This window comes from Heterodontus francisci, chromosome 25, assembly GCF_036365525.1.
Source record: "Heterodontus francisci isolate sHetFra1 chromosome 25, sHetFra1.hap1, whole genome shotgun sequence".
NCBI lineage: Eukaryota > Metazoa > Chordata > Chondrichthyes > Heterodontiformes > Heterodontidae > Heterodontus > Heterodontus francisci.
Window position 1 is genome coordinate 59,705,177 of NC_090395.1, and position 25,541 is coordinate 59,730,717.

At 41.0% G+C, this 25,541-nt stretch overlaps 1 protein-coding gene across 2 annotated transcripts in view; it reads left to right on the forward strand.

The window, feature by feature from the left end:
- Positions 1–23,250, forward strand: part of eif2d (eukaryotic translation initiation factor 2D) — a 40,592-nt gene extending 17,342 nt beyond the window's left edge. Inside the window, exons 6-15 of one of the 2 annotated variants that reach the window (XM_068057285.1) lie at positions 123–484; positions 4,471–4,588; positions 5,706–5,751; positions 6,871–6,974; positions 8,643–8,795; positions 12,548–12,637; positions 13,529–13,624; positions 14,374–14,494; positions 19,312–19,486; positions 22,718–23,250. In XM_068057285.1, the coding sequence (XP_067913386.1) occupies positions 123–484; positions 4,471–4,588; positions 5,706–5,751; positions 6,871–6,974; positions 8,643–8,795; positions 12,548–12,637; positions 13,529–13,624; positions 14,374–14,494; positions 19,312–19,486; positions 22,718–22,791 (1,339 nt within the window). In that variant the 3' untranslated portion in view covers positions 22,792–23,250. Of the gene's footprint in view, positions 1–122; positions 485–4,470; positions 4,589–5,705; positions 5,752–6,870; positions 6,975–8,642; positions 8,796–12,547; positions 12,638–13,528; positions 13,625–14,373; positions 14,495–19,311; positions 19,487–21,501; positions 22,686–22,717 lie in introns of those variants that run through there. The other variant, XM_068057286.1, reaches the window with a different exon arrangement.
- The last annotated feature ends 2,291 nt before the right edge of the window (positions 23,251–25,541 follow it).

Below are 25,541 nucleotides of genomic sequence, written 5' to 3' on the forward strand. Positions count from 1 at the left end.
CACACCATTGCAGCTGGTTCAAGATCTCTGATATCTATTTTCCTTTTAACTGGAGGTTGCAGTTTGAAAGAGGAAGAGAGAGAAAATATTTTCCTTTAGCTAAATTATTTATTCTTTTTCAGGGCATTTGGAGAAAAAACTAATCCACCTGTGATTCCCCACAACCGCTGTGACCCTGGGGAGTTTAGAGATCAGATGGAGGAGGAAGAAGAGGAGGGAGAAGAAGAAGAGAAGGAGGAAGAAGTGATCATTGCTGCAGATGGTATTGAGAATGTGACTGCAGTGCTGGACAGTTCAGAGAGTGATACACCAGACATGGACAGTCTTTGTTTGAATGTGGAAACTGAATCAGAACACGTGTCCTCAGCAACAGGTCATGTGAATGACAGCAAGGCTCATACCTCATACATTGTTGACCAGCAAGAAATGACAGAAGACAGTGAAAATCAGCAGGACACTGCAGAAAACATCAGGACAGTACAGGGTATGAAGAGGCTTTCACCCCTCCCGGTTTAGGGTTTAGTGCAGACTCCAATTTCTCACATAGCAGTTAAAAATCCTGGAATCCCACATAACCAGAATTTGATATACTAATTCTTTCAGTGAGTTTTGTTGGAAATACCCAATAATTTAAAGCAATGAAAATGATACAGTAAAATAGGAAATTAATGTTTAAAAATTTATCAGATATTGTTATTAACCAACTTTGAATGACCATAACAAACTGAACTCTGAGGCCAGTTTTTCTTTTTTGCAATGATTGCATCTATTTAAAACGTCAATAGATCCTCTGTTTGCATTTCTGCCCCATAATGGAAGGTACACATTCGGTCATTTTCAAAGATATTCTTTTGATCGAGTAAAACAAACTTTGTAGTGATCAGGATTTTTAAAAATTTGTTTGGGGGAGTGGGCGTCGCTGTCTAGACCAGCATTTATTGCCCATCCCTAATTGCCTTTAATTGGGAGGTGGGGACATAGTGGTAATGTTACTGGACTAGTAGTCCAGAGGCCCAGCCTAGTGCTCTGGGGACATGGGTTCTAATCCCACCATGGCAGATGGTGAAATTTGAATTCAATTAATAAATCTGGAATTAAAAAGCTAGTCTTATGGTGATCACGAAACCATTGTTGATGTTGATTCACTAATGTCCTTTCGGGCATTACCTGGTCTGACCTACATGTAACTCCAGATCCACAGCAATGTGGTTGACTCTTAAATGCTCTCTGAAATGGCCCAGCAGGCCCACTCAGTTCAAGGTCAGTTAGGGATGGATAATCAATGCTGGCCTAGTCAGCAATGCCCAAGTCCCATGAACAAATAAAGAAAAGAATTTGCTGCCCTTGCCCTTCTAGATGGTAGAGGTCACGGGTTTGGAAGATGCTGTCGAAGGAGCCTTGGTGAGTTGCTGCAGTGCATCTTGTATATGGTACACGCTGCTGCCACTGTGTGTCAGAAGTAGAGGGAGTGAATGTTGAAGGTGGTGAATGGGCTGCCAATCAAACAGGCTGCTTTGTCCTGGATGGTGTAGAGAGTCTTGAGTGTTGTTGGAGCTGCAGCCATCCAGGCAAGTGGAGAGTATTCCATCACACTCCTGACTTGTGCCTTGTAGATGGTGGACAGGCATTGGGAGACAGGAGGTGAGTTCCTCGCTGCAGAATTCCTAGCCTCTGACCTCCTCTTGTAGCCACAGCATTTATGTGGCTACTCCAGTTCAGTTTCTGGTCAGTGATGACCTCCAGGATGTTGATAATGGGGGATTCAGCGATGGCAATGCCATTGAACATTGTGCAATCATCAGCAAACATCCTCACTTCTGACCTTTATGATGGAGGGAAGGTCATTGATGAAGCAGCTGAAGATGGTTGCGCCTAGGGCACTACCCTGAGGAGCTCCTGCAGTGATGTCCTGGGACTGGGATGATTGACCTCCAGCATGCACAACCATTTTCCTTTGTGCTCGGTATGACTCCAACCAGCGGAGAGTTTTCCCCCTGATTCCCATTGACTCCAGTTTTGCTATGGCTCCTTGATGCCATACTCGTTCAAGTGCTGCCTTGATGTCAAGGGCAGTCACTCTCACCTCACCTCTTGTATTCAGCTCTTTTGTCCATGTTTGGACCAAGGCTGTAATGAGGTCAGGAGCTGAGTGGCCCTGACGGAACCCAAACTGAGTGTCAGTGAGCAGGTTATTGCTGAGCAAGTGACATTTGATGGCACTGTCAACGACACCTTCCATCACTTTGCTGATGATTGAGAGTAGTTGGCCAGGTTGGATTTGTCTTTTTTGTGCACAGGGCATACCTGGGCAATTTTCCACATTGCCGGGTAGATGCCAATGTTTTAGCTGTACTGGAACAGCTTTGCTAGGAGCACAAGTCTTCTGTACTATTTACGGAATGTTGTCAGCATCCATAGCCTTTGCAGTATCCTGTGCCTTCAGTCGTTTCTTGATGTCACGTGGAGTGAATTGGATTGGCTGAAGACTGGCATCTATGATGCTGGGGACTTCAGGAGGAGACTGAGATGGATGCAAATGCTTCAGCCTTGTCTTTTGCACTGATGTGCTGGGCTCTCCAATTTTAAGGATGGGGATATTTGTGGAGCCTCCTCCTCCTGTTATTTGTTAAATTGTCCACCATCATTCACGACTGGATGTGGCAGGACTGCAGAGCTTAGATCTGATCCGTTGATTGTGGGATCGCTTAGCCCTGTCTGTTGCATGCTGCCTCAGCTGTTTGGCATGCAAATAGTCCTGTGTTGTAGTTTCAGTAGGCTGACACCTCATTTTTAGGTATGCCTGATGCTGCTCCTGGCATGCTCTTCTGCACGCTTCATTGAACCAGGATTGATCCCCCAGCTTGATGGCAATGGTAAAGTGGGGAATATGCCGGGCCATGAGATTACAGACTGTGGTTAAATACAGTTCTGCTGCTGCTGATAACCCACAGTGCCTCATGGATGTCCAGTTTTGAGTTGCTAGATCTGTTCGAAATCTATCCCATTTAGCACAGTGGTAGTGCCACACAACATGACGGTGGGTACCCTAAGCGTAAAGACGGGACTTCATCTCCACAATGACTGTGCAGTGGTCACGGCTACCAATACTTTTTTTAGAATTAGAATTAGAATATTACAGCGCAGTACAGGCCCTTCGGCCCTCGATGTTGCGCCGATCATCTGACCTACACTATTCCATTTACATCCATATGTCTATCCAATGACCACTTAAATGCCCTTAAAGTTGGCGAGTCTACTACTGTTGCAGGCAGGGCGTTCCACGCCCCTACTACTCTCTGCGTAAAGAAACTACCTCTGACATCTGTCCTATATCTTTCACCCCTCAACTTAAAGCTATGTCCCCTCGTGTTTGCCATCCTCATCCGAGGAAAAAGACTCTCACTATCCACCCTATCTAACCCTCTGATTATCTTGTATGTCTGTCATGGACAGATGCATCTGCGACAGGCAGATTGGTGAAGATGAGGTCAAGTATGTTTTTCCTTCTTGTTGGTTCCCTCACCGCCTGCCGCAGACCCAGCCCAACAACTATGTCATTTAGGACTTGGCAAGCTCAGTCAGTACTGGTGCTACTGAGCCACTCTTGGTGATGGACGTTGAAGTCCCCTGTTTGTGAACCAAATGGGTTTTTACAGCAGTCCACAATAGTTTCATGGTCACCACTAGACTAGCTTTTAATTCCAGATTTATTAATTGAATTCAAATTCCACCATCTGCCACGGTGGGATTCAAACCCATGGCCCCAGAGCATTAGCCTGGGGCTCTGGGTTACTCGTCTAATGACATTACCACTAAGCCACGGCTGTGCACCCCAGCCTTTCAGAATGTGCTATATTGTGAAAAGAAGGATACCTTTCACAAACTGCAAAGACAAAGTGTTTACATTTTAATGACTTCTGTCTACTTACAATTTAGTCACCATTTACTACAAAAAAGACTGATTAAGTAAACAATACAACAAATTAGGCATTGAATACTAAAAGTTTGAATTATCAGGTAGATTAAATTCAGCAAAGTTGATGTGAGTAGACTGTACTACAGTATTGCACCCTACAAGAAGTTTTGATGCAAAACGTAAGTAAATTTGAAAGCTTGAGAAAAAATTTCTTTATTAAATGGGTTAAAATAAGTAAATGGACAGAACAAAATCAGTTTTTTTTTAAAATTCCAAGTTCTAAAGCTCAAGGGAAAGGGTTGCTGCAAGTAATAAAAGCAAAAATGTCTTTTATGATGAGGTAGTCCCATTAAACTGCAGGACATTGCCCATTATCATTTTGTGCATTCAGTTTAATTCCTTTCTCTAAACCTTGGCAGCCAGTGGCACTTGCAATTAACTGACCTGTCAGGTCAATTTAGTAACAGAATAGTGTTCATTTGGGTCCTGTAATGGTCAGTTGCATTTTCTGTCAGAGTAAAAATAGCTTTATTTTCCCTCTCCTATTTTTACAGAGCAGATGGATGAGCTCCTTCTACAGTGTTTCCTTCATGCTTTGAAATTTAAGGTGAAGAAAGCAGATCTGCCACTGCTTACGAGCACCTTTCTCAAGGTTCACATCTATCCCTGTTGGTAAGTGTAGTATTCAATCACAATTGCAATATGATGCTTGTTTATTGTGAAACATCATTTTGGGAGCTAGAACGGTACTGTACTTTGAAGGTTAGTTAAGGATTTGGTTACAAAGACTCAAGTTAGTTATTGCTTTATAATTTGCCAATTGTTTTTATAACCGAGGGTGCACTTTAGAAATTTGGGTGGAAAAATGATAGGAATGGAGATCTGCACTCTATTGCTCTATTCCTGGATTCTTCTGCTACTGTTAATAGACTGGGAAGAGAGAAGTCCAGATAGGAGTTAGACATTCATATTCTGGTACTATTTTTTAAGAAATGAATAAGACTACTTTCATTTTAAATTGAGTCATATCCATATTGAAACAGAACACCCCTCCAAAATGTTAAAAAAAAATACTGGAATCCTTGTTTCATGCCCAGACTAAATGCCCACTTAAAAACTTGAGCATAGACAATGGTCATTCCAGGAATATAGCTTGCAGAAGTGTCAAACCTGTCTGCACAGTACAGAATAATTTTCCCTTCAGCCACTGCATAAGAGAAAAAGACCACTTTGGGTCTCTGTATCTCAGACTGTGCTTGCAGCCTTTTAAAAGTTCAGTACCATTATGAAAAAATATTTGGAAAATCTTTCTTCAATTGTTTATGAACACGCAGTGTAATATAATTTGTTCTGCACTGCATAATTGCACCTCTGGTGCATCATGTCACTGTGATGAAAATGTTACACTACTCTTCTCACTTCTCCAATAAAATATACTGAAGAGAAATTTGTTTGTGTAATGCTTCTTTTAGCAGCGCTGTGCAGACATGTGTTGATTCACCAGGGCAGTTCAATAACATCAATGAAGAACACCGAGTGGTTCATGCAGGTCGTGGCTTGCAGCGCTGCCTACGCCCAGGGAATTGATATATGCCTGCTAGCTGCACCAGCGTAGGAGTTTCTCCACCAGTTTGTCAAATATATTTTCCAGTTTTCAAAAAAATTGTGCCCCCTTGGCTTATGAGAATCCCATGTTCATCCTTGACTATATTATTCACTGAAATCCCAAATCATATCTTTATGCGAAATTATTTTAAGATTTTTTTTGTGCTGTTTTCTTCTTGCATAGCCCTGAAGGCAGGCAATTAGACATCAAAAAATCAAGCTATAAAAAGGTAGGTTAATGCACAGAAGTGTTTCATACAGCATCTAAGCATAGGAATGTTACAAAAACTTTGCAAAATTGTAGAAATTACACCACAGAAGGAGTTACATCTGTTCTACTGGAGTTATCTACTCTGATCACAGTTCCCTGTATTTTCCCATATCCTTCAATATTTATTTTTAAATACTTATCCACTTTTAAATGGTTTGATCTTTTTCTCAATAGACATTTATACTCCATATTCTCATAACATGGTATGAAAAAAATGTATTTTGACTTCTCCCTTCGTTCTTTGAGTGATAACTCTGAATGTATGCCCTTTGCTAACCACTGGAAATGGTCCTTCACTATTTACCCTCTCAAAAGCTTTCATAATTTTGAAAACCACTGCTGCTTTATGCTTTTCTGCTGCAATGTACAAAAACTCAAATTTTCAAGTCTTCATAAATATAACCTCTAATTCCGGGTTTCATACCACTTTACCCTTCCTGTAGCCTTTTCTGTCCTTGATATAAAGAACACCCAGAACTGCACTCTGTACTCAAACTGTGAATTTACAAATGTCTTGTGCAAATTCAATATCAGTTCCTTACTTTTGTATTCATTGCTCTTGTATATAAAACCCAGATTCCCATTTGCTCTTTTTAATTATCTTTCTTTTGTGTTGTGTTGCAGTGACAGAATTATTTTTGTGATCTCTGTGACTGCTGTGTTAGCTGTTATTCTAAAAATAATCCAGCAGGCTGGCTGGCCTTTTTTAACTTCAGTTTTAAAGTTGACCTCAAGTTTTACGCAGTTAGATCTCAGCTGGTATTGAGAGTACCTCTTCTGGGTGATCGTGCATCTTTTGAAATGAAGTTGATTTGGCTGCAGTTATACTGCAATCTTTATGTTGCTGGGAAGTTAAAACTTTGGAATGATGCAAAACATTTAATATAATTTACTCCATTACAGTAATTACATTTTGCTCTTAAATATTGGCTTAACATGAGTCCTGAATACCACCAGCATATAGTTGGGCTACTCAAAGATAATCCAGCATTTTAGGATAGAGGTTGAAAGATTTACTGCTCTCGATTATTTGGTTTGCATGAGTTTTTGACGTGATCTGTGGAAATCTTGTCTTCAGCTCTCCAAGTTTCTTCAGTCCATGCAGCAGCGGCAGATAGTGCAGGTGAAAGAACTCTCGAAAGGCGTCGAAAGCATTGCTGCTGTTAACTGGAAGCATGCAGAGTATGTATCCAAAACACTCCTCCTCAATGAGTAGCTGAAGTACTACCTGTACCAGTAAGGTGTCTTAAGTTTCATATCTTTCTGGTTCCTAAACTTTGATTGCAGCACATATATGTAGTTTGTAGAGCAAGTATCCTGCAAACTCGACTTTTACTTCATTGTTATGATGAGAAAAATTGGGATGTGATTAAATCACTTTGTTTTTCTTATTGAAAATCAAAATTTTTCAGCTGAACAAATCTCAAACATAACAGGCTGGATTTTATAAGCTCGCCGGAGCTTCAAAAATGGTGATCTGCCTGTGCAGACCACACGTCGCAGAGCCGCCACGATGGTTGGGGTGGACCGCCCACCCCATGATGTGGAGGGGGTGGGTGGTCTGTCCCCGGCAATGGCATCAGCCATTTTTAAAGGGCTTCGAAACCTATTGTTACATTTAAATCTTTATAGGGAAATGGGTTTTTAAAAATTTAATTAATTGATCTAGCCCCTCTCCTGCCCCCACCCAACAAACATACATTTAATCCCTTGCCCTCTTTCCACCCCCCCTCCGCAAATTACTTACCTTGTGCACCTGACCATCCCCCACCCCGAAGTTTACAAACTTTAATCTTAACCCCTTCCCACCATCCCCTACACCAATCAAATCACTCTGACGCCTCTCCCGCACTGAGAAATTGGCCTGCTTCCCCCCCTCCCCACCAGTGTCCCTCCTTGGATTCCCGGATGGGTATCAGAAGGCACGGGAGTGCCGGCCACCGGCACCAATATCGGAGCGGGATGGAAGGCGGAGGCGAACAGGTAATTAATTCGTTAATTTACCTTTAGTTAAATATATAAATTTAGCCACCATTGCTGAGCGGTGGGGGGGCCGCCACGAGGCCTCGCTGCAGCCAGCAATAACGGGCCAGGCCTTCCTGGCATCGAGGCCTGTGGCAGGTTTCTGCCGGAAGCATTTCCACCCCCCTTCCTAACCCCCAACCCCCCGCTGTCATGACCCCCAACATCGGGGCAGTTGTAAAGTTCAACCCAACAGCACAATTTTCGTTTTGGTTACGACAGTACCTAACACCTTTTGGTACTTTGTGGGTGCTGTAATCTTATGCATATTTAATTTTTTTGCTGTCGTATTAATCAAAATGAAAACAGTGACAGTGAGCTGATGTTCAGTGTCAAATAACGGGCACATATTGCAACACAAATGATAGCTTTTGTCTATTTAAAAAATATATGTAAACTGAGGTTTTGGAAGAGTTGTCATTTTAGTCTGATTTTATAAAAAGTAAGATTATTATTACATAATGAGTTCATGAGGGAATGTGGAAATGCTATATATAATTAGTTAGAAAATTGATTATTTTTCTATTCCTGTGCTGTAGGTTCTATACAATTTAATTCTATCTGATTTAAGGGGGGAAACAAAAAAAAACGATTGATTACAGCACAATAGTTCTCTAGAGCCACAACCAAACTAGCAGACTTCACTGGCGATTCTGGTCACACACGTTGAAATTGAAGAAATTATAAAAGGACAAGTGCAATCTTTCCAGGAATCTTTCCCACTGGGGGGGGTGGGGGGGGGGGTAAAAAAAGGAACACAAACTCATCGAAATAGCTGTTAAATAGAATTGCCTTCATGCCATTTAGAATTGTATTTTCTGCTTGCAGCCTGCAGTCCTTCAAAATTCCTGAAGCAGCCACTGGTGAAGAAGTGGTGAAGATTGACAGAGACAGTGAGTCACTCTACCAACCACCTGAGATCAAGTCATTTTACAGTGTTTCCAGTAAATTACTTCCCCTGTTTGAGCATGCAGGACTCAAGTAGGTATTGTTAAACTGCCTGCCTGAAATGTGTAATACAGTCTATCCCTATTTGTGTTAATGACCCATTTTTCTGGAAATGGAAAACTCCTTTCTGAGAGCAGGTCACGCAGGAACACTTTTATACTGTAAGTGGTCCTGAGCAAAGAATGTGAATGACAAAGCCGTGAATTTGTAAGTCTGGTTGCATCCTTGAGTGGCGCCCTATTTATGCAATGAAAGTTCTGAGAAATGTTAATGCTATCTATGTATTACTCAGCCCAGCAGAGGTGTGGCCAAAGTTACTGAGGCTGATTCACACTGTAGTTACAGAACATTGCTAACATTCATTATGGCCCCGTGAGACTTGAAATGTTAGCCCCCTCCACAGATGCTGCCAGACCTGCTGAGTATTTCCAGCATTTTCTGCTTTTATTTCAGATTTCCAGCATCTCTTCCCATGGAGTAGGAGGGGCCACAACTCTACCTTTCAAAGCCCAGTCCTTCAGAATTGTTACACTGTGAGGATGAGGAGGTATGGGTACAAGATAGTGAGGGGTAGGTTTAGGACATGTTGCTGGGGGTTGGTGGGTGGTTGTTTGCACAATGAATGATCACATGCAGTAATCTTCTGATGGAGGCAGGGAAATGGCTGGCTGTTGTGAAGAGGGACTGTAATTTTTCTCCTGAATTGATAAGCCCCATCTATATTGTGAAGTCAGATCCAGAATTTGTGCAGGTGTGTGGTCTTGTCAAACTGTGAGAATATCAATACTTTGCACTTCCTATTTCAGTATCAACTACTTCCATGTGAGCATTGATCAGGTATGGTGTAAAGCTCCCTTTGCTCTGTGGCAGCAATGGGCCTTAACCCCTAACTCAAGATTATATAGAATTAGGTAGAATCTATAATCATAGAAACAGGCCATTTGGCCGACCTGGTTTATTCCAGTGTTTATATTCACACAAGCTTCCTTCCATCCACTCTACAGGTTCCCATCCTGCCCCATAGCCCTGAATTCCCTTCTCCCTTACGGATACATTGGCAATACCATGGTTTTAAAATTCTCATCCTTGTTCTCAAATCTCTCTGTGGCCTCATCCCTCCCTATCTTTGTAACCATCTTCACCCTCCAAGATCTCTGGGCTCCTCCAATTCTGGCCTCTTGTGTGTCCCCAACTCCTATCACCCCATCATTGAAGGCTGTATCTTCAGCTCCCTAGTCCCTAAGCTCTGAAATTATCTCCCTAAACCTCTCCACCTCTCTCCTCTTTTAAGATGCTCCTTAAATCCTACCTCTTTGAGAAAACTTTTGGCTTTCTGTCTTATTGCCTCCTTTGGCTTGTCAAATTTTGTTTAATAATGCTTTTGTGAAGCTCTTTGGGATGCTTTGCTATTTAAAGGTGTTGGATTAAATGCAGATTGTTATTAAATGTATCAATGCTATCTGCTTTAACCACTCCATGTGGGAAGCCTTTTAGTTTTCTAACTCCGCCTTCCATAGAAACATGCCATTCCTCCCCATCACAGCATCTGGACACCTCTCAAATGGTTCTGGGATTTTTTTTCTCCACTACCATAACAAGACTGTTCCAGTCTTGGTTGCTCTTTGAGTGAAAGGTTTTTATTGGCAATGGATTTGAATTTGGCTTTTGTGCACGTGTTCCTTTGTCTTACAGACATGCTTTAACTTGACAGAGTGCTCTATTCCACTTAGTATCATGTACACCTCCATGATCCTTCTTATTCACCTCATTTCAAGACAAAATAATCCAACTTTTCTGACCTTCATAATTCAGGCCTTCAACATTGGAGATTAACCTCATAGTCCTCTGTCACATTTCCAGGTCTCGAACATTTCCCTTTTGCTTCACTGAACAGAACTGAATGTATTATTTAGGATGCAGCCTGATCAGAATTTTTTTACAACTTTATGTCTGCCTTGGACTTGAAGTCATATTGATTTGGCAGAATGGCTCCACCTTCTGCTTGCTTGGTAAATTGATGCTCTCCCCGTGAATGACTATGGGCAGAGATGAGTCTACTACCATTCCTAGATCTCTTTCAGCATCTTTCCTAGATTGTGCTGCATTATTCATTGAGGTCTATTGTTCCTTTTCTTCTTCCTATGCGCAAAACCTTGTGATTATTTGCCAACGTTCTGCATATTTGCAAATATGGCTGGTTCTGATTTTCAGCCTACTGTCCCCTTTTAGTGTCATCTTGCTAGCTTAATCATTGTTCTGTGTGGTTTTGAATGCAGGTTAGTTAGGTAGATCAGAAACTGTAGGCTCGTGTACCAATGTCTGGGGTGCACCATTCAGTGCATCACCCCACTCTATTAGCTTAACCCACAACTTCCTCTCTTCAACCAATTCCTTATGCACTCTAAGCTTTACTTATGGTGTACTGCCCTAAGCTGTGTGGCAGCCTTTTACTGGGAGCTTGATGGAAAGTTATCTGTAAGTCTTGATGTACTATATTATAGGTCTTTCTAACAACCACTTGGGGCAACACTTCCTCAAAATAAAGTCATGGAGGTTGGTCAGGCAGAATTGACCCCTTCTGTTAGCTTGCACATGTTTGACTATTTTCATATCAATACTTCTCAGCTTTGTTCTTAATGATCACTTGCATTATTTTGCCAGTTACTGCAATAAGGTTGATTGGTTAGTAGTTTTTTGGGCTTGGTTTTGACACCTTGACGAATTATATACTCAATATAGACATAGGAATTTAGAATAGGAAAAAGCATAGGTTACCATTACTTATTTGCTTCTCATCTATAAGTAAAATTGCTTAATAGTTATAAGTCTGAAACATGTTTTTCTGAATGCTGTCCTAGCCACAATACTTAAAAAAAAACCTAAATACTGTGCTTTTGATAAAATACCCTTGAGGTCTTGGGAAAGTGAGATTTGCGTTTGAGAATAATACAAGGTATGAAAGCCGAAAAATCTAGAAGAAAGGTAGTAAAGACCCAACAATGTAAGGATCTATTTCTTTTACCTCCCAGCTGTTTCTGAGATATATCATTGTCTATTCTTTTCAATATGACCTTCCTAAACCCTCTAACCCTTGTACTCCCCTCCCATCACTGAGAGGTGCGTATCTTAAGTTCTTTATTTCGTTGCGATGTCCTGTTCTATCATACTTTCCAATTACCACAAAAGCCTTGAATTTTGTTACTTTGTTGTGAATGGTTCTGGTATTCAGGTACTTGCACCTTTAAACACAACTACCTATTCTACTGATATAGCATTTCTTATTTTATTTTTATTTAGATACAGCACTGAAACAGGCCCTTCGGCCCAACGAGTCTGTGCCGACCAACAACCACCCATTTATACTAACCCTACAGTAATCCCATATTCCCTACCACCTACCTACACTAGGGACAATTTACAATGGCCAATTTACCTATCACCTATCATTTCAATTTCTTACACCAACTTTGTGGCCTTTAAGAGGGAGTTGTCATTTTATATTGAATAACGGACAGTTTTATACTATAGACCTCTGCACTAGGAACTGATTCAAGATGACTGAGACTCCATTTCACTTGGTATTCTACTAGCATCAGTGGGAAGAGACTCTGATCCCATCAGTCTAGGCTGAAGACTGGTTTGGGCCTCAGAGGTATGTTAAGTCACTGCGCCGTTCTGATCCCCATATGGTTTCTTAAACATGCAACCAGATTGGGAATTATCGTCAGAGAGAAAGGATTCTCTTTTTTGTTCTTCTGTGGTAAATTTGTTGTTGTTCTGTTTAGAAAAGATGACATCCTCTCGATTGTCGACATTAGAAGTATCGTCACAAATTATGTAAAGTCCAATGAACTGATAGATGACTACAATAAAAAGTAAGTATATAAATCTTTAAAATAATTCAGTCTAGTTTGAAGAACTTGAAATGGATAAAGAGTCCTTCATACAACAGAATGGCACGGAGCATTGACATTATTACACAGAAAAGGCCAAGGGTTCTCCCGTCTAGTTGATCTAAATGTGCCTTGTTACTTGTTGACAGATAATGTGTATTATTAAGTAAGGCAGTTGTCTATGAAGGTTCGCTGATCACATTTCACATTCACATTAGGTTTCTTAATAGAAGTTTTAGTTGGCCAACTCTTGAAACATTTCTTTCAGTTCCATTGTATTATGGTTTCTGTTATAGTAACTGAGTCATTCAGTTGAGCATTTAAAAGAATTGACTAAGTGCTTTGACCATGGGGGTGTGAAGGCCATACTTGTCCTCTGGTTTATAATGCCTAATCCTTTAGCGCGTCAGCTGTTCAATAGATTTTATGCACATTAATGACACAGCCATCGTATTTTACTTGACTTAAATATATTCCTTTACAATGATATGGCCTACTATCTGATGCATCCTTCAGTTATGGACTCTTTCATTTTGTTTTCATGATGTATTTTATCCCAAAATTAGAAGTTGCTGAAACAAAAACCTGGCAACTCTGTTGCTCATGTAGAAAATCCTGGTTAGTATTTCCTAGAAAAAAACAGGAGTAGCATTGTGATGTCATTGTGGTTTTTATTGTCATGTAAAATTACTGCCATAATCCTTAAAGGGATAGATATCAGAATGGATTAGTATATGAAACTTAAAATAAAGCCTAAATCCTAATAAAATAATACCTCGTCTATGATGTTTGTTTCAGTCCATCAATACATAATTACACTTTTAGCACGACTGCTGCATTTTACAGTGTTTCACTGTTTTGTCTCTTCCTCAGTTATGTAACCATTAATCCTACTCTTTGTGACTGCATATTGGAAAAATCTGAGCATCATGCTATAACAAAACTCACATGGGATGACCTCTTTACCAGGTAAGTAGAGCTATTAACTGCTTCACTCTGGCTGAAATATTGTCCACTGAGGTATTGCAACATTAAGATTGACAGCAGCTTGCATTTATCTGGTGCCTTTAACATAGAAAAAAATAATTCCGAGGGTCCTCATAAAAGCGTAATCAGATAAAATGTCAATGCCAAGAAGGGAAGAAGATATTAGGAGGGGTGACCAAAACCTTGGCCAAAGAGCTGGGTGCTGAGGAGAGTTTTATAGTGGGAGTACTTAGAGAGAATTCCAGAGCTCAGTGCTAGATGGCTGAAGGCAGAGCCGCTAGTGGAGGCATATAGGGAATGGGGAATTACATAAGAGGCCGGAGTTGGCGGTATGCCGAGCTCTTGGAAAGTTATAGGGCTTAAGAAGGTTATATTGATTGGAGAAGCAAAGCCACAAAGGGATTGAAACACGATGAAAATGTTAAATTTGAGGCATTGGGGAACCAGGAGCCAAGGTAAATAAGCTATGTTTTAAAAAAAAAATTCTTATCAATCTGTTTCCAAGTTTTATTCGAGTCATTCTTTAATTTCTTCACATCCTTCAAAAACATTAAGAACCATTCTGTAATTTTACTTTTTAAAATTTGCAGCATGCAAACCTAGCATTATTAATATTATAGGAGCTGTCAGTAACTGCCCTCAAAGGGATGGGTTTAATCAAAATTGAATCAAAGCTTGTGCATAGTCTGATTTGCTGCTATAGTGAATTATAGCTAGAGTTTGTTTTACAGGTGCCTGCAGAGGGTGCAGCGATGTCATCAAGTGACTATTCCTGGGCAAAAGCCAATCATTCGAAAGGGTAACATTAAACACATTAGCATTGATGTTGCACAGCGTGCTTCAAACAAAAAGGTCAGTAGCTGAAAACTAGTTACCAGAGGGACTGTAATGGATACTTCTCGGTGAGTTATAGTCAAGTTGAGGGATTTGGGCATCATCACCTGAATGGCTTATTCGCTGAGTTTTTACTGTTAATTTTTAGTGATATTATGGAGTTGACATTATGCATTTAAGGTTGTGATTTTTTTTAACAATTCTTTTTCTTACTACTATCATTTGTTCGGATTTGAAGATGCCACATGAAGTGGGAACTGAAGAAGTATTGATATATGATGTAGAATATGCAGAGTTGCTGTTTGTCAATATCTTGTTGCCTAGGATGCATTTGGCTCACAGCAGTCATGATATGGAATGCAGTGCTGGTTGCAGTGTATTCTATGTGCACAGGAGACTTGCTTCATTTTTATAGGAGTTGTACCTAATTTCACCTCAAAAGGAATAAATACATTCACAGTATAGTTTGCCTGGTTCTTTGTCCATCACTCCTTTGCTGTCGTTATTATAAGGGTTGTCCACTTTGCATATGTTGAGTTAACCCTCAAATATAAAAGGTAGCTGCTGATCTTCAACGGCCTTTACACACTACTGCCTTCCTGCCCTTTGCAGCACACCAGAATTATTGTGGCCATGTGATTTCACTTTCATTCTCTTCATTTTTATAAACTCCTCTCAAGCCTTAGATACTACTTCCAACGACTGGGTGGTGCAGAAATGAAACTACCTTTCCAGTATTTTGTTTACTTCTTGAGGGGATAATTAACTTCTGCTTATCACCTACTTGGGGCCCTGACCGATAATCATAGAATGATACAGCGCAGAAGGAGGCAATTAAGCTGATCATGACTGTGTTGACGTTTTGGTGGAGCTGTACAATTTAATCCCACTCCCCTGCTTCTACCCTATAGCCCTGTATTTTTTTCACCTTCAAGTAATAATCCAGTTCCCTTTGAATGTCACTATTGAATCTGCTTCCACCACGCTTTCACGCAGTGCATTCCTGATCATAACAACTAGCTGTATGTAAAAAAAAAAGTACTTCCTCATATCACCTCTGCTTCTTTTAACAATTACCTTAAATCTGTGTCCTCTGGTTACTAACACTTCTCCTTATTTACTGTATCGAAACCATTCATGATTTTGAACACCTCTGTCAAATCTCTTGGCCGTTTCTGTTCTAAGGAGAACAATTCCAGCTTCTCCAGTCTGTCCAGACAACTAGAGTTCCTTATTTCTGGTACCATTCTTCTAAATCTCTCCTGCACCCTCTCCAAAGCCTTGATATCCTTCCTAAAGTGTGATGCCCAGAATTTAACACAGTACTCCTGCTGAGGTCTACCGAGTGTTTTATGAAGGTTTAGCACAACTTCTTTGCTTTTGTACGCTATTCCTCTATTAATAAAGCCAAGGATCCCATATGCTTTTTTAATAACCATCTCAACTTGTCCTGCCACCTTCTAAGATTTGTGTTAATATACTTCCAGGTCTTTCTGTTCTTGCATCCCTTTTAAAATTGTACCATTTAGTACATATTGCCTCTGCTCATTCTTCTTACCAAAATGTATTATTTTATACTTCTCTGCATTAAATTTCATCTGCCACATATCTGCTCATTTCTCCAGTCTGTCTGTGTCCTCCTGAAGTCTGTTACTATCCTCCTCCTTATTTACTACATTTTCAAATTTTGTGTCATCTGGAAGCTTTGAAATTATATCCTGTATACTCAAGTCTGGGTCATTAATTTATGTCAAAAGTAGCAGTGGTCCTAATACTGACTCCCTGGGAACACCACTGTATACCACTCTCCAGCCTGAAAAACAACAGGTCACTCTACTCTAGCCAATTTTGTATCCATGCCACTATCGTTTTAATTCCATGGGCTTTAATTTTGCTAACAAATCTATAATGTGGTACTTTGTCAAATGCGTTTTGAAAGTCCAAACGCACATGAACAGCACTACCCTCATCAACCTTCTCAGTTACTTCTTCATAGAGCTAAGACCAAGTGTTTAGCTTGGTAGATTTACATTTCACAATCTTGAGATGTTAAGCCTCTCATTTAAGTTAAATAACTCCTGATCAAAAGTCCTCTAGTCTATTCATGCAGCAACAACAGCTGACATTTATGTAGTGCATTTAAAATAATAAAACTTTCCAAGGCACTTCACAAGCGCCTTATAAAGCATAATACGACACCGAACCATATAAGGAGGTGTTAGATAAGATGACCAAAAGCTTGAGCAAAGAATTAGGCTTTGAGGAGTGCCTTTAAAGGAGAAAAGTGAAGTGGAGAGGTATAGGGAGGGTATTCCAAATCATAGGGCCAAGGCAACTGAAGATGCCATTAAAATTGGGAATGCTCAAGAGAACAGAATTAGAGAAGCGCAGATATCTCGGAGGGTTGTAGGGCTGGAGGAGATTACAGAAATAGGGAGGGGTAAGGCCATGGAGGGATTTGAAAACAAAGATGAGAATATTCAGATTAGATCTTTGCTTGACCAGGAGCCAGTGTAGGGCAGTGAATAGGACGTGGTGCAAGCTGAGACATGGGCAGCAGAATTTTGGATGACCTCAAATTTACGGAGGGTTGATTGCGGGAGACCAGCCAGGAGTGCTTTGAAATAGTAAAGTCGAGAGGGAATGAAGACATGAATGAGAGTCTCAGCAGCAGATGAGCTGAGACAAGATCTAAGTTGCGAGATGTTACAGAGGTGGAATTTGGGTTCTTGGTGATGGTGCAAATAGGTTGTCAGCAGTTCAACTCAAGGTCAAATGTGACACCAAAGGTGGGGAGGTGGTGGCATAGTGGTAATGTCGCTGGACTAGTAATCCAGAGCTCAGGTTAAAGCTCGGGGGACATGGGTTCGTATCCCACCACAGCAGATGGTGAAATTTGAATTAAATTAATAAATCTGGAATTAAAAGCTAGTTTAATGGTGACAATGGTGACCGTGACACCATTGTCGATTTGTTGTAAAAACCCATATGGTTCACTAATGTCCTTTAGGGAAGGAAATCTGCTGTCCTTAACTGGTCTGGCCTACATGTGACTCCAGACCCACAGCAATGTGGTTGACCCTTAAATGCCCTCTGAAATGGCCATTCAGTTCAAGGGCAATTAGGGATGGGCAGTAAATGCTGGCTTAGCCAGCGACGCCCACTTCCCACAAAAACAACATTTAAAAAAAACCAAGGTTGAAAACAGACTGGTTTAATTTCAGACTGTTGTCAGGGAGAGGGATGAAGTCGGAAGTTAGGGAAACTGAGTTTGGAGTGGGGACTGAAAACGATGACTTCAGTATTCTCAATATTTAATTGAAGAAAATTTCTGCTCATCCAATACTGGAGTCCTATAAGCAGTCTGATAATTTAGCAACAGTGGTGGAGTTGAGGGAGGTGGTGGTGAGGTAGAGCAGGTGTCGTTGGCGTACATGTGAAAACTAATGCTGTGTTGTCAGATGATGTCACCAAGGGGCAGCATGTAGATGAGAAATAGGAGGGCCAAGGACAGACCCTTGGGGATCACCAGAGGTAACAGTGTGGGAACAGGAAGAGAAGCCACTGCAAGTGATTCTTGACTACGATTAGAAGGATGAGAAAGGAACCAGGTGAGAACAGTCCCACCCAGCTGGATGACAGTGGAGAGGTTGGAGGAGGGCGGTGTGGTCAATCATGTTAAATGCTGCCAACAGGTCGAGAACGACAAGAAGGGACGGTTTACCTTTGTCACAGTTACATAGGATTTGTGACTTTGATGAGAGCTGTTTCGGAACTATGGCGGGGTGGAAACTTGATTGGATGGATTTAAACATGGAGTTCCAGGAAAGATGGGACCGAATTTGGGAGACGACAACACGTTCAAGGACTTTGGAGAGGAAAGGGAGGTTGGAGATGGGACGGTCATTTGCAAGGACGGTGGGATCAAGTGTTGGTTTTTTTGAGGCGAGGGGTGATGATGGCAGATTTAAAGGAGAGTGGAACAACACCTGAAGAGAGAAAAAAGGTTAACAAAGAGTTAGGAAAGTTTGTGTGTCCTGCAACATGAATTGAGCTTTTAAATTGATGTTATGAGTACTACTTACGCCATCAATACAGAACAGCGCACTCCAGCTATGCCCATTACTTTTATTCCCCTTTTTTTCTCTTTGTCCCCCTCAGGACCTCTCCTGTCTCTTTTCCCTATCTGTCACTCAGTCATGCCACTTTGTGTTTCTCCCCTCTTGGGGACTTTCCAACCCTCTAAATCCTACCCCAACCCATTATTATTCCCTACCATTCTACTTCCTGCCATCATTTCAGGCTTGAATCCCTCTTGGATAAGCCTATGGCTGCAATTTATGCTTTTTCAGCTCATCTAAAATTCTGTTGGCCATATCTTATCCCTCACCAGGTTCCACTCATCACTCTAGACCTTGCTGATCTGCACTGGATTCTGGTCCTCCAATGTCTCCAATTTAAAATCCTCATCACTCTGTTTATATCCCATCAGAATTTTTTTCTGTATGTAACCTTCTTCAACCCTGCATGGCCCATCCTCACCTCACCCATCCCCCAGAACTCTTCATTCTCCAACTGTTGCCACTTGTGCATTCCATCCCTTTCAACCTCATTGTTGGCTGCCGTACCTTCAGCCGTCTAAGCCTGTAATTGCCTTCCTACACCCCTCCATGTTTCTCTCTTGCTTTGTAATCCTTCTTTAAAAAAAACTTCTTTGGCTTTCTGTCCTTCCATGTCTGTTTTATGCCTCTATGAAGTGCCTTGCATGTTAAAAGTGCTATATAAATGCAAATAGTTATTGTTGTACTGCAATCTTATTTTTGTTTTTTTTATAGGTAACTATTATTAAAAACCTTGAAGTGTATGGCTTAGATCCTCAACTCCTGGGAAATGCCCTTCAGCAAAGAGCTCAGGCCAGTGTAACTATGAATCTAGTCCCTGGTACAAAGGACAAGATGGCACTTCAGGTTCAAGGCAACCAGGTTAATCATATTGCCAAGCTCCTAACAGGCAAGTACTTTCACTTAAAACAAAACATTAATGGGTAAAATAATCTAATTTCCTTAATTTCTAAGCCTGTAGAATTTTGCATGATCTGTGCGTTCTTTTAAACTACATGAAATGTACTTTACATTTGGCATCATTGTATTCTTCTTCAAGCATTTGATGAGTTGTGACAATATAAAATACAATGTAGACATGTTGGCACAGTGACTGAAGGGATTTTTTTTTTCAAAAGGTGTAAATATGATTTGGGAAAGTAATGATGTTAGCACATGTTAAGTGGAGGTGAGTATTCATGAGGGGTATACTAAGGAAACTGGACAGCACTGTAAGAAGGGAGAGGCTGGAAGAAATGTGGATTGGTCTTAGAAATGCTATACATGGAGTATGGAACAGATACGCACCACCAAGAGGTTAACAGAAGGAAAAGCCTGATGTGGGCTAAAATTGAAGTCAAGTAAGGAATGAGGGTGGTGGGAGGGTGGGGGTGGGGGGGGGGGGGGGGTAAGAGAAAGAGATTGCCCCTCATGTATCTAAGGCTGCAGGAGTGAAATTAATACAAAAGCAAGGTAATGGAGGTTAAACAAAACTGGTCAGAAGAGCCTAAATAGAAAATGAGGTTAGCTTAGCAGAGAACATTGAAAGAAATGTTAAGCATCTCTGTAGCTATATTCTTAGCAAACAGGTGAAAGAGGAAGTGGTAAGTCAGTGAAAGATCCAAAGGTGACGTAATGTCAAGTGATCAAGGAAGAGTAAGTACACTAAATTAATTAATCTTTTTCTGGGTTGTTACGACCGAGGTGGGAGGAGTGCACTGTATTTTTCTCGTTCTACTTCTCCACAGGTCAGAACATATATTTAAATGTTTACCCAGTTACCATTGCGGTCAAGCATATACTCTACTCTTTATCCCAAAATAAAATACACTAACTAGGTTGTTTCTTTAATAAACAACAAAATTATTAGTTTATTAAAATCAAAACTTATCCAGTAACGAAGCAAAACATTAACATACAGATTGAAATATGAACGTTCCTTTTTCAAATCCCCCCCCCCCCCCCCAACAAATTCTCACACACACTCTTGAGAAAATAAAGGAATTCTCTCTGCTAAGCTCTGTTACAAAAAAAAACACAAAAAAAATACTTTTGTCAAATACTTGCTAATTCTTGAAGAGAGAGAAAGATATGGAAAGATGTCAGTTGTCCATTTTGGTCTGGTGTCTGAGTACATGTAGACGGGTCACTCGGATCTTTTCTGGAGCAGTTCTTTTCAGGCGGCATCAAGAATTAATCTGGCAGGTTTTTTCCAGCTTTTCAGGAGATATGTGGCATCAAAGGTTTTGGTTATCACACTGTATATGCAGGGTTTTTCAAAGACAGGAGGAAAGAGGAGCTGACATACTGGACCTCTCAGGGTATCTTAGAGAGATGAGCTGGGGGTTTGTTCTTTGGCAGATTGATCTTCAACTGCTTTTCAAGCATTGTCCATGCCCCAACTGAACCAAAACAATGTCTTAGAAGCGAAACCCCAAACCGCTAGTCAGAACCTCCTGACCCTCATAAATCTTGGCATGTCACTTCTCTGTAAACATCTTTCCCAGTTCACCAAGGTTTCTGTTGTTTATTGAGCCTTTGGCAGGTTATTTCCCATAAAGGTTGTTTTCAAACAAGACCTCAAGTATCCTTCTGTTGACCTCTTTAAAAGTCCAACATCTATGGAATTACTTCAGTTCTCCAATGAATCCATCTCCAAAACTTTACTTAACAAAAAATATAGAAGCACCTTCATAACAGTGTTCACGGAGAGCACCATGGGCAGTTTTCCCAATAGGGAAGCTGAATTTCTTTGCTGGGGAAGGATGTGTAGCCAAAGTAATAAAAGAAAGAGAAATTTCAGATAGGGGAATTACTGGCTGAGGGAGTTCAAGGAAGACAGGGCAGTGGATCCAGATGCACTTTTTACAAGGGTATTCAGGAAGTGACTAGCCAGATTTATTATGCCTTGCCACTGTCTTTCAGAGAATCTTATAAACAGAAGATGTTCCCAATCCGAAAGATAGAAAAGTAGCTAACGTAATGCCGATCTTTAAAAAGGGGTTTAGGGACGATTCAAGGAACTAGTGACCAGTGAGCAATTAGGCATCCTGAAAGAGGGAATAAGGTAAGAGCAATTCAGCATGGATTTATTATGGGAGAAAGGTCTTGCTAACAGAAATTCCAGAGGAAATGATGGTCCTTTTTTATTGCGTGGAAATTCTGTGGGTGTGGTCTATTGAAATTCAAATGCTGCCTAACTTAAAGCATCCGAGTTAGGAGAGATTGAAAAGGCTGGAATTGTTTTCTCTGGGGAAGAAGGATCGAGGAGATATTATGCAAGTATTCAATAAAATTAACTTATGGAACCTTGATACATTTGAGATCATTACAAATTCTGAAACCAGGGGACACAGGCTCAAGGTTAGAAGAGGATAGATGCAAGGATCAATGTCACACCGAGGGTGATGAATATTTGGAGTACCAAGGGATCAAGTGATTGTTTGTTTGGAACTGGCCAGTTGGACTGGAGTCTTTTTGGATCTTGTATTATGTATCACACTGGCGTATGTGTGTTCCGTTTCAATATTTTAGACTATATGGATTTTCAAATTGTGAAGTATGTTACTTGGATAAGATTTTGGGAGCTGTTGGTACTGTAGCCCTGCACTAGGCACTACCTAGAGTGGTAATGAGGGAAGAAAATTCAGAGGGAAGGGGATTAAAAGAATCACACAACTCTACACCCCTCGTATGACTGGAAGCTCCAGTACCTTGTCTTGTATTTCCCCCAACAGATGTCATTTTTCATGATGTGCTATCTTTATATAAAATAGGATAATGATTTGGGGTTTGCCATTTAAGAAGCCCTGGATCTCAGAAGTACACACTTGGGGAGAAGAGGGAGTCAAAGACCTGGCATGGTCCCTTTAATTTTTATTTAAAGAGGAACATTCCATTGGTGGATGGGAGAAGCAAGTAATTTCATTATAAAGTGCTCCCCCCATATCTAGTCTATAAATCTAAAGGATTGCGTTAATTACTGTGTATACCAGTTGTTGAATCTTGTGTGGTATTTTAATGAAATATTATACATTCATTCAGTTCTACTATGTTGACATTTTTGTAACTAACTAGGAGGAAAAACCGTTCTGAGGATCATTTTGTTCAGTCAAATATTTCTTTTGTGATTGTGTTGCAGAGGAGTACAGGATCCCTCCGAAGTATATTAATGGCTTGCACAAAGCCCCAAAATCTGGCAAGAAGAAGCGATGACATGGTTTATTATAGTAATGGTGAGGGATCCAGTCACAGCAATAAAATCACTGCTGATACCTATTCTTGTCAGTTTGTTATTTAATTTGTGATATCAGACTTTTTACCAAACCATGTACTAAACAGCAGGTTACTATGCATTTTTGTATTAAACTATTCCGTCTGAAGGAACTGCAGTACTGTTACAGCTGACCCTAACTGAAAACTACATGTGAACTCGGGGGGTGAAAAAGATCACTGGAAGTAATTTGCTGGAAGTTGCTGGAACAATGAGTTACATGGGGTATCCAAAACCTTCATTACTAAGTACGGTATCTGAGTTATCCCAGTGCCCAAAGCCTACATAGCACGTTACTCCACATCAAAAGTAATTGATTGTGAGCAGCTCTAAAGAGATATTTCAATGTGATAAGATATAAAAATGTTACTCGTATTGTAATAAAAATTGCAAACACTAAACCTCTCAGCAGTATGTGGTTATTATGTAATGGGAGATGAATATTTAAAATGTGGGTGGATTAAATGCAAAGCTAAATTAAAAGTTTTCCAGTTAGTTGAGCTCTCTGGAGCCAAAGTTTGAGACAAATGTTCTTCCCCACACCTGCCCACCCCTTAATATTAAATAATCCTTGGCAAAGCTCAAAGCTAACTCAGAATATTCATAATTTTAAAACACAATAGTAACTGAAAACAATATTCCACAATATGCTAGCAGTTGGTTATATCTTTTGTACCTTAATTTATTTGTAACTATTTGATATCATAAATAATTGTATTATATACTGTATACACTAGATAAAAGCTGACTGTTTCACACTCTGTGGCTTATGGGTTGTGTCATGCTTGACCCCCACCTGCTAAGAATGAGGCATATGGACATTAAATTTTAAACTGTTGTTGAAGTGAAGAAAGAGCTTGTTAAAAAATCACCAAGCCCTTGGCTGGAAAAACATGTTTGCATACCAAGAGCCAGTGCTTGTAAGGACAAAGGGGCTATTCCCTGCTCCAATTTAACCCACAGTGGATTTTGAGCATCAGGTATTGTGTGTAAGAAGAGACATTCCAAGTCTGGCTAACACCAGAGAATCCACAAACTGATGTGGTCAGACCAGCTAGTCATATGACTAACTTGCTTGGCAACCTGGGTTTTTCTGAATTGTACAAACAGTTGGAACTGAGAATGTCTGTTTGCTCCTGAAAAGACCTCTCCTGGCTGGCTCACCACAGCCTCTCCTGTCCTCCGACACTGGAAACATCAGAGGAATGTATGATGGCATTAAGAGAGCTTTTGGGCCAACCATCAAGAAGATCGCCCCCCTCAAGTCTAAATCAGGGGACACAATCACTGACCAACACAAGCAAATGGACCGCTGGGTGGAGCATTACCTAGAACTGTACTCCAGGGAAAATGTCACTGAGACCGCCCTCAATGCAGCCCAGTCTCTGCCTGTCATGGATGAGCTGGACGAACAGCCAACAAAATTGGAACTCTGTGATACCATTGATTCTCTAGCCAGTGGAAAAGCCCCTGGAAAGGACGGCATTACCCCTGAAATAATCAAGAGTGCCAAGCCTGCTATACTTTCAGCACTCTACGAACTGCTTTGCCTGTGCTGGGATGAGGAAGCAGTACCACAGGAAATGCGCGATGCCAATATCATCACCCTCTGTAAGAACAAGGGTGACCGCGGTGACTGCAACAACTACCGTGGAATCTCCCTGCTCAGCATAGTGGGGAAAGTCTTTGCTTGAGTCGCTTTAAACAGGCTCCAGAAGCTGGCTGAGCATGTCTACCCTGAGGCACAGTGTGGCTTTCGAGCAGAGAGATCCACCATTGACATGCTGTTCTCCCTTCGGCTACAGGAGAAATGCCGAGAACAACAGATGCCGCTCTACGTTGCTTTCATTGATCTCACCAAAGCCTTTGACCTCGTCAGCAGATGTGGTCTCTTCAGACTACGAGAAAAGATCGGATGTCCACCAAAGCTACTAAATATCATCACCTCATTCCATGACAATATGAAAGACACAATTCAACATAGCGGCGCCTCATCAGACCCTTTTCCTATCCTGAGTGGTGTGAAACAGGGCTGTGTTCTCGCACCTACACTGTTTGGAATCATCTTCTCCCTGCTCTCGCATGCGTTCAAGTCTTCAGAAGAAGGAATTTTCCTCAACAAAGATCAGATGGCAGGTTGTTCAACCTTGCCCGTCTAAGATCAAAGACCAAAGTACGGAAAGTCCTCATCAGGGAACTCCTTGTTGCTGACTATGCTGCATTAACATCCCACACTGAAGAGTGTCAGCAGAGACTCATCGACAGGATTGCGGCTGCCTGCAACGAATTTGGCCTAACCATCAGCCTCAAGAAAACAAACATAATGGGACAGGACGTCAGAAATGCTCCATCCATCAGGATCGGCGACCACGCTCTGGAAGTGGTTCAAAAGTTCACCTACCTAGGTTCAACTATCACCAGTAATCTGTGTCTCGATGCAAAAATCAACAAGCGCATGGGAAAGACATCCGTTGCTATGTCCAGACTGGCCAAGATGGTGTGGGAAAATGGCACACTGACATGGAACACAGAAGTCTGAGTGTATCAAGCCTGTGTCCTCAGTACCTTGCTCTACGGCAGCGAGGCCTGGACAACGTATGTCAGCCAAGAGCGACGTCTCAATTCATTCCATCTTCGCTGCTCCGGAGAATCCTTGGCATCAGGTGGCAGAACCGTATCTCCAACACAGAAA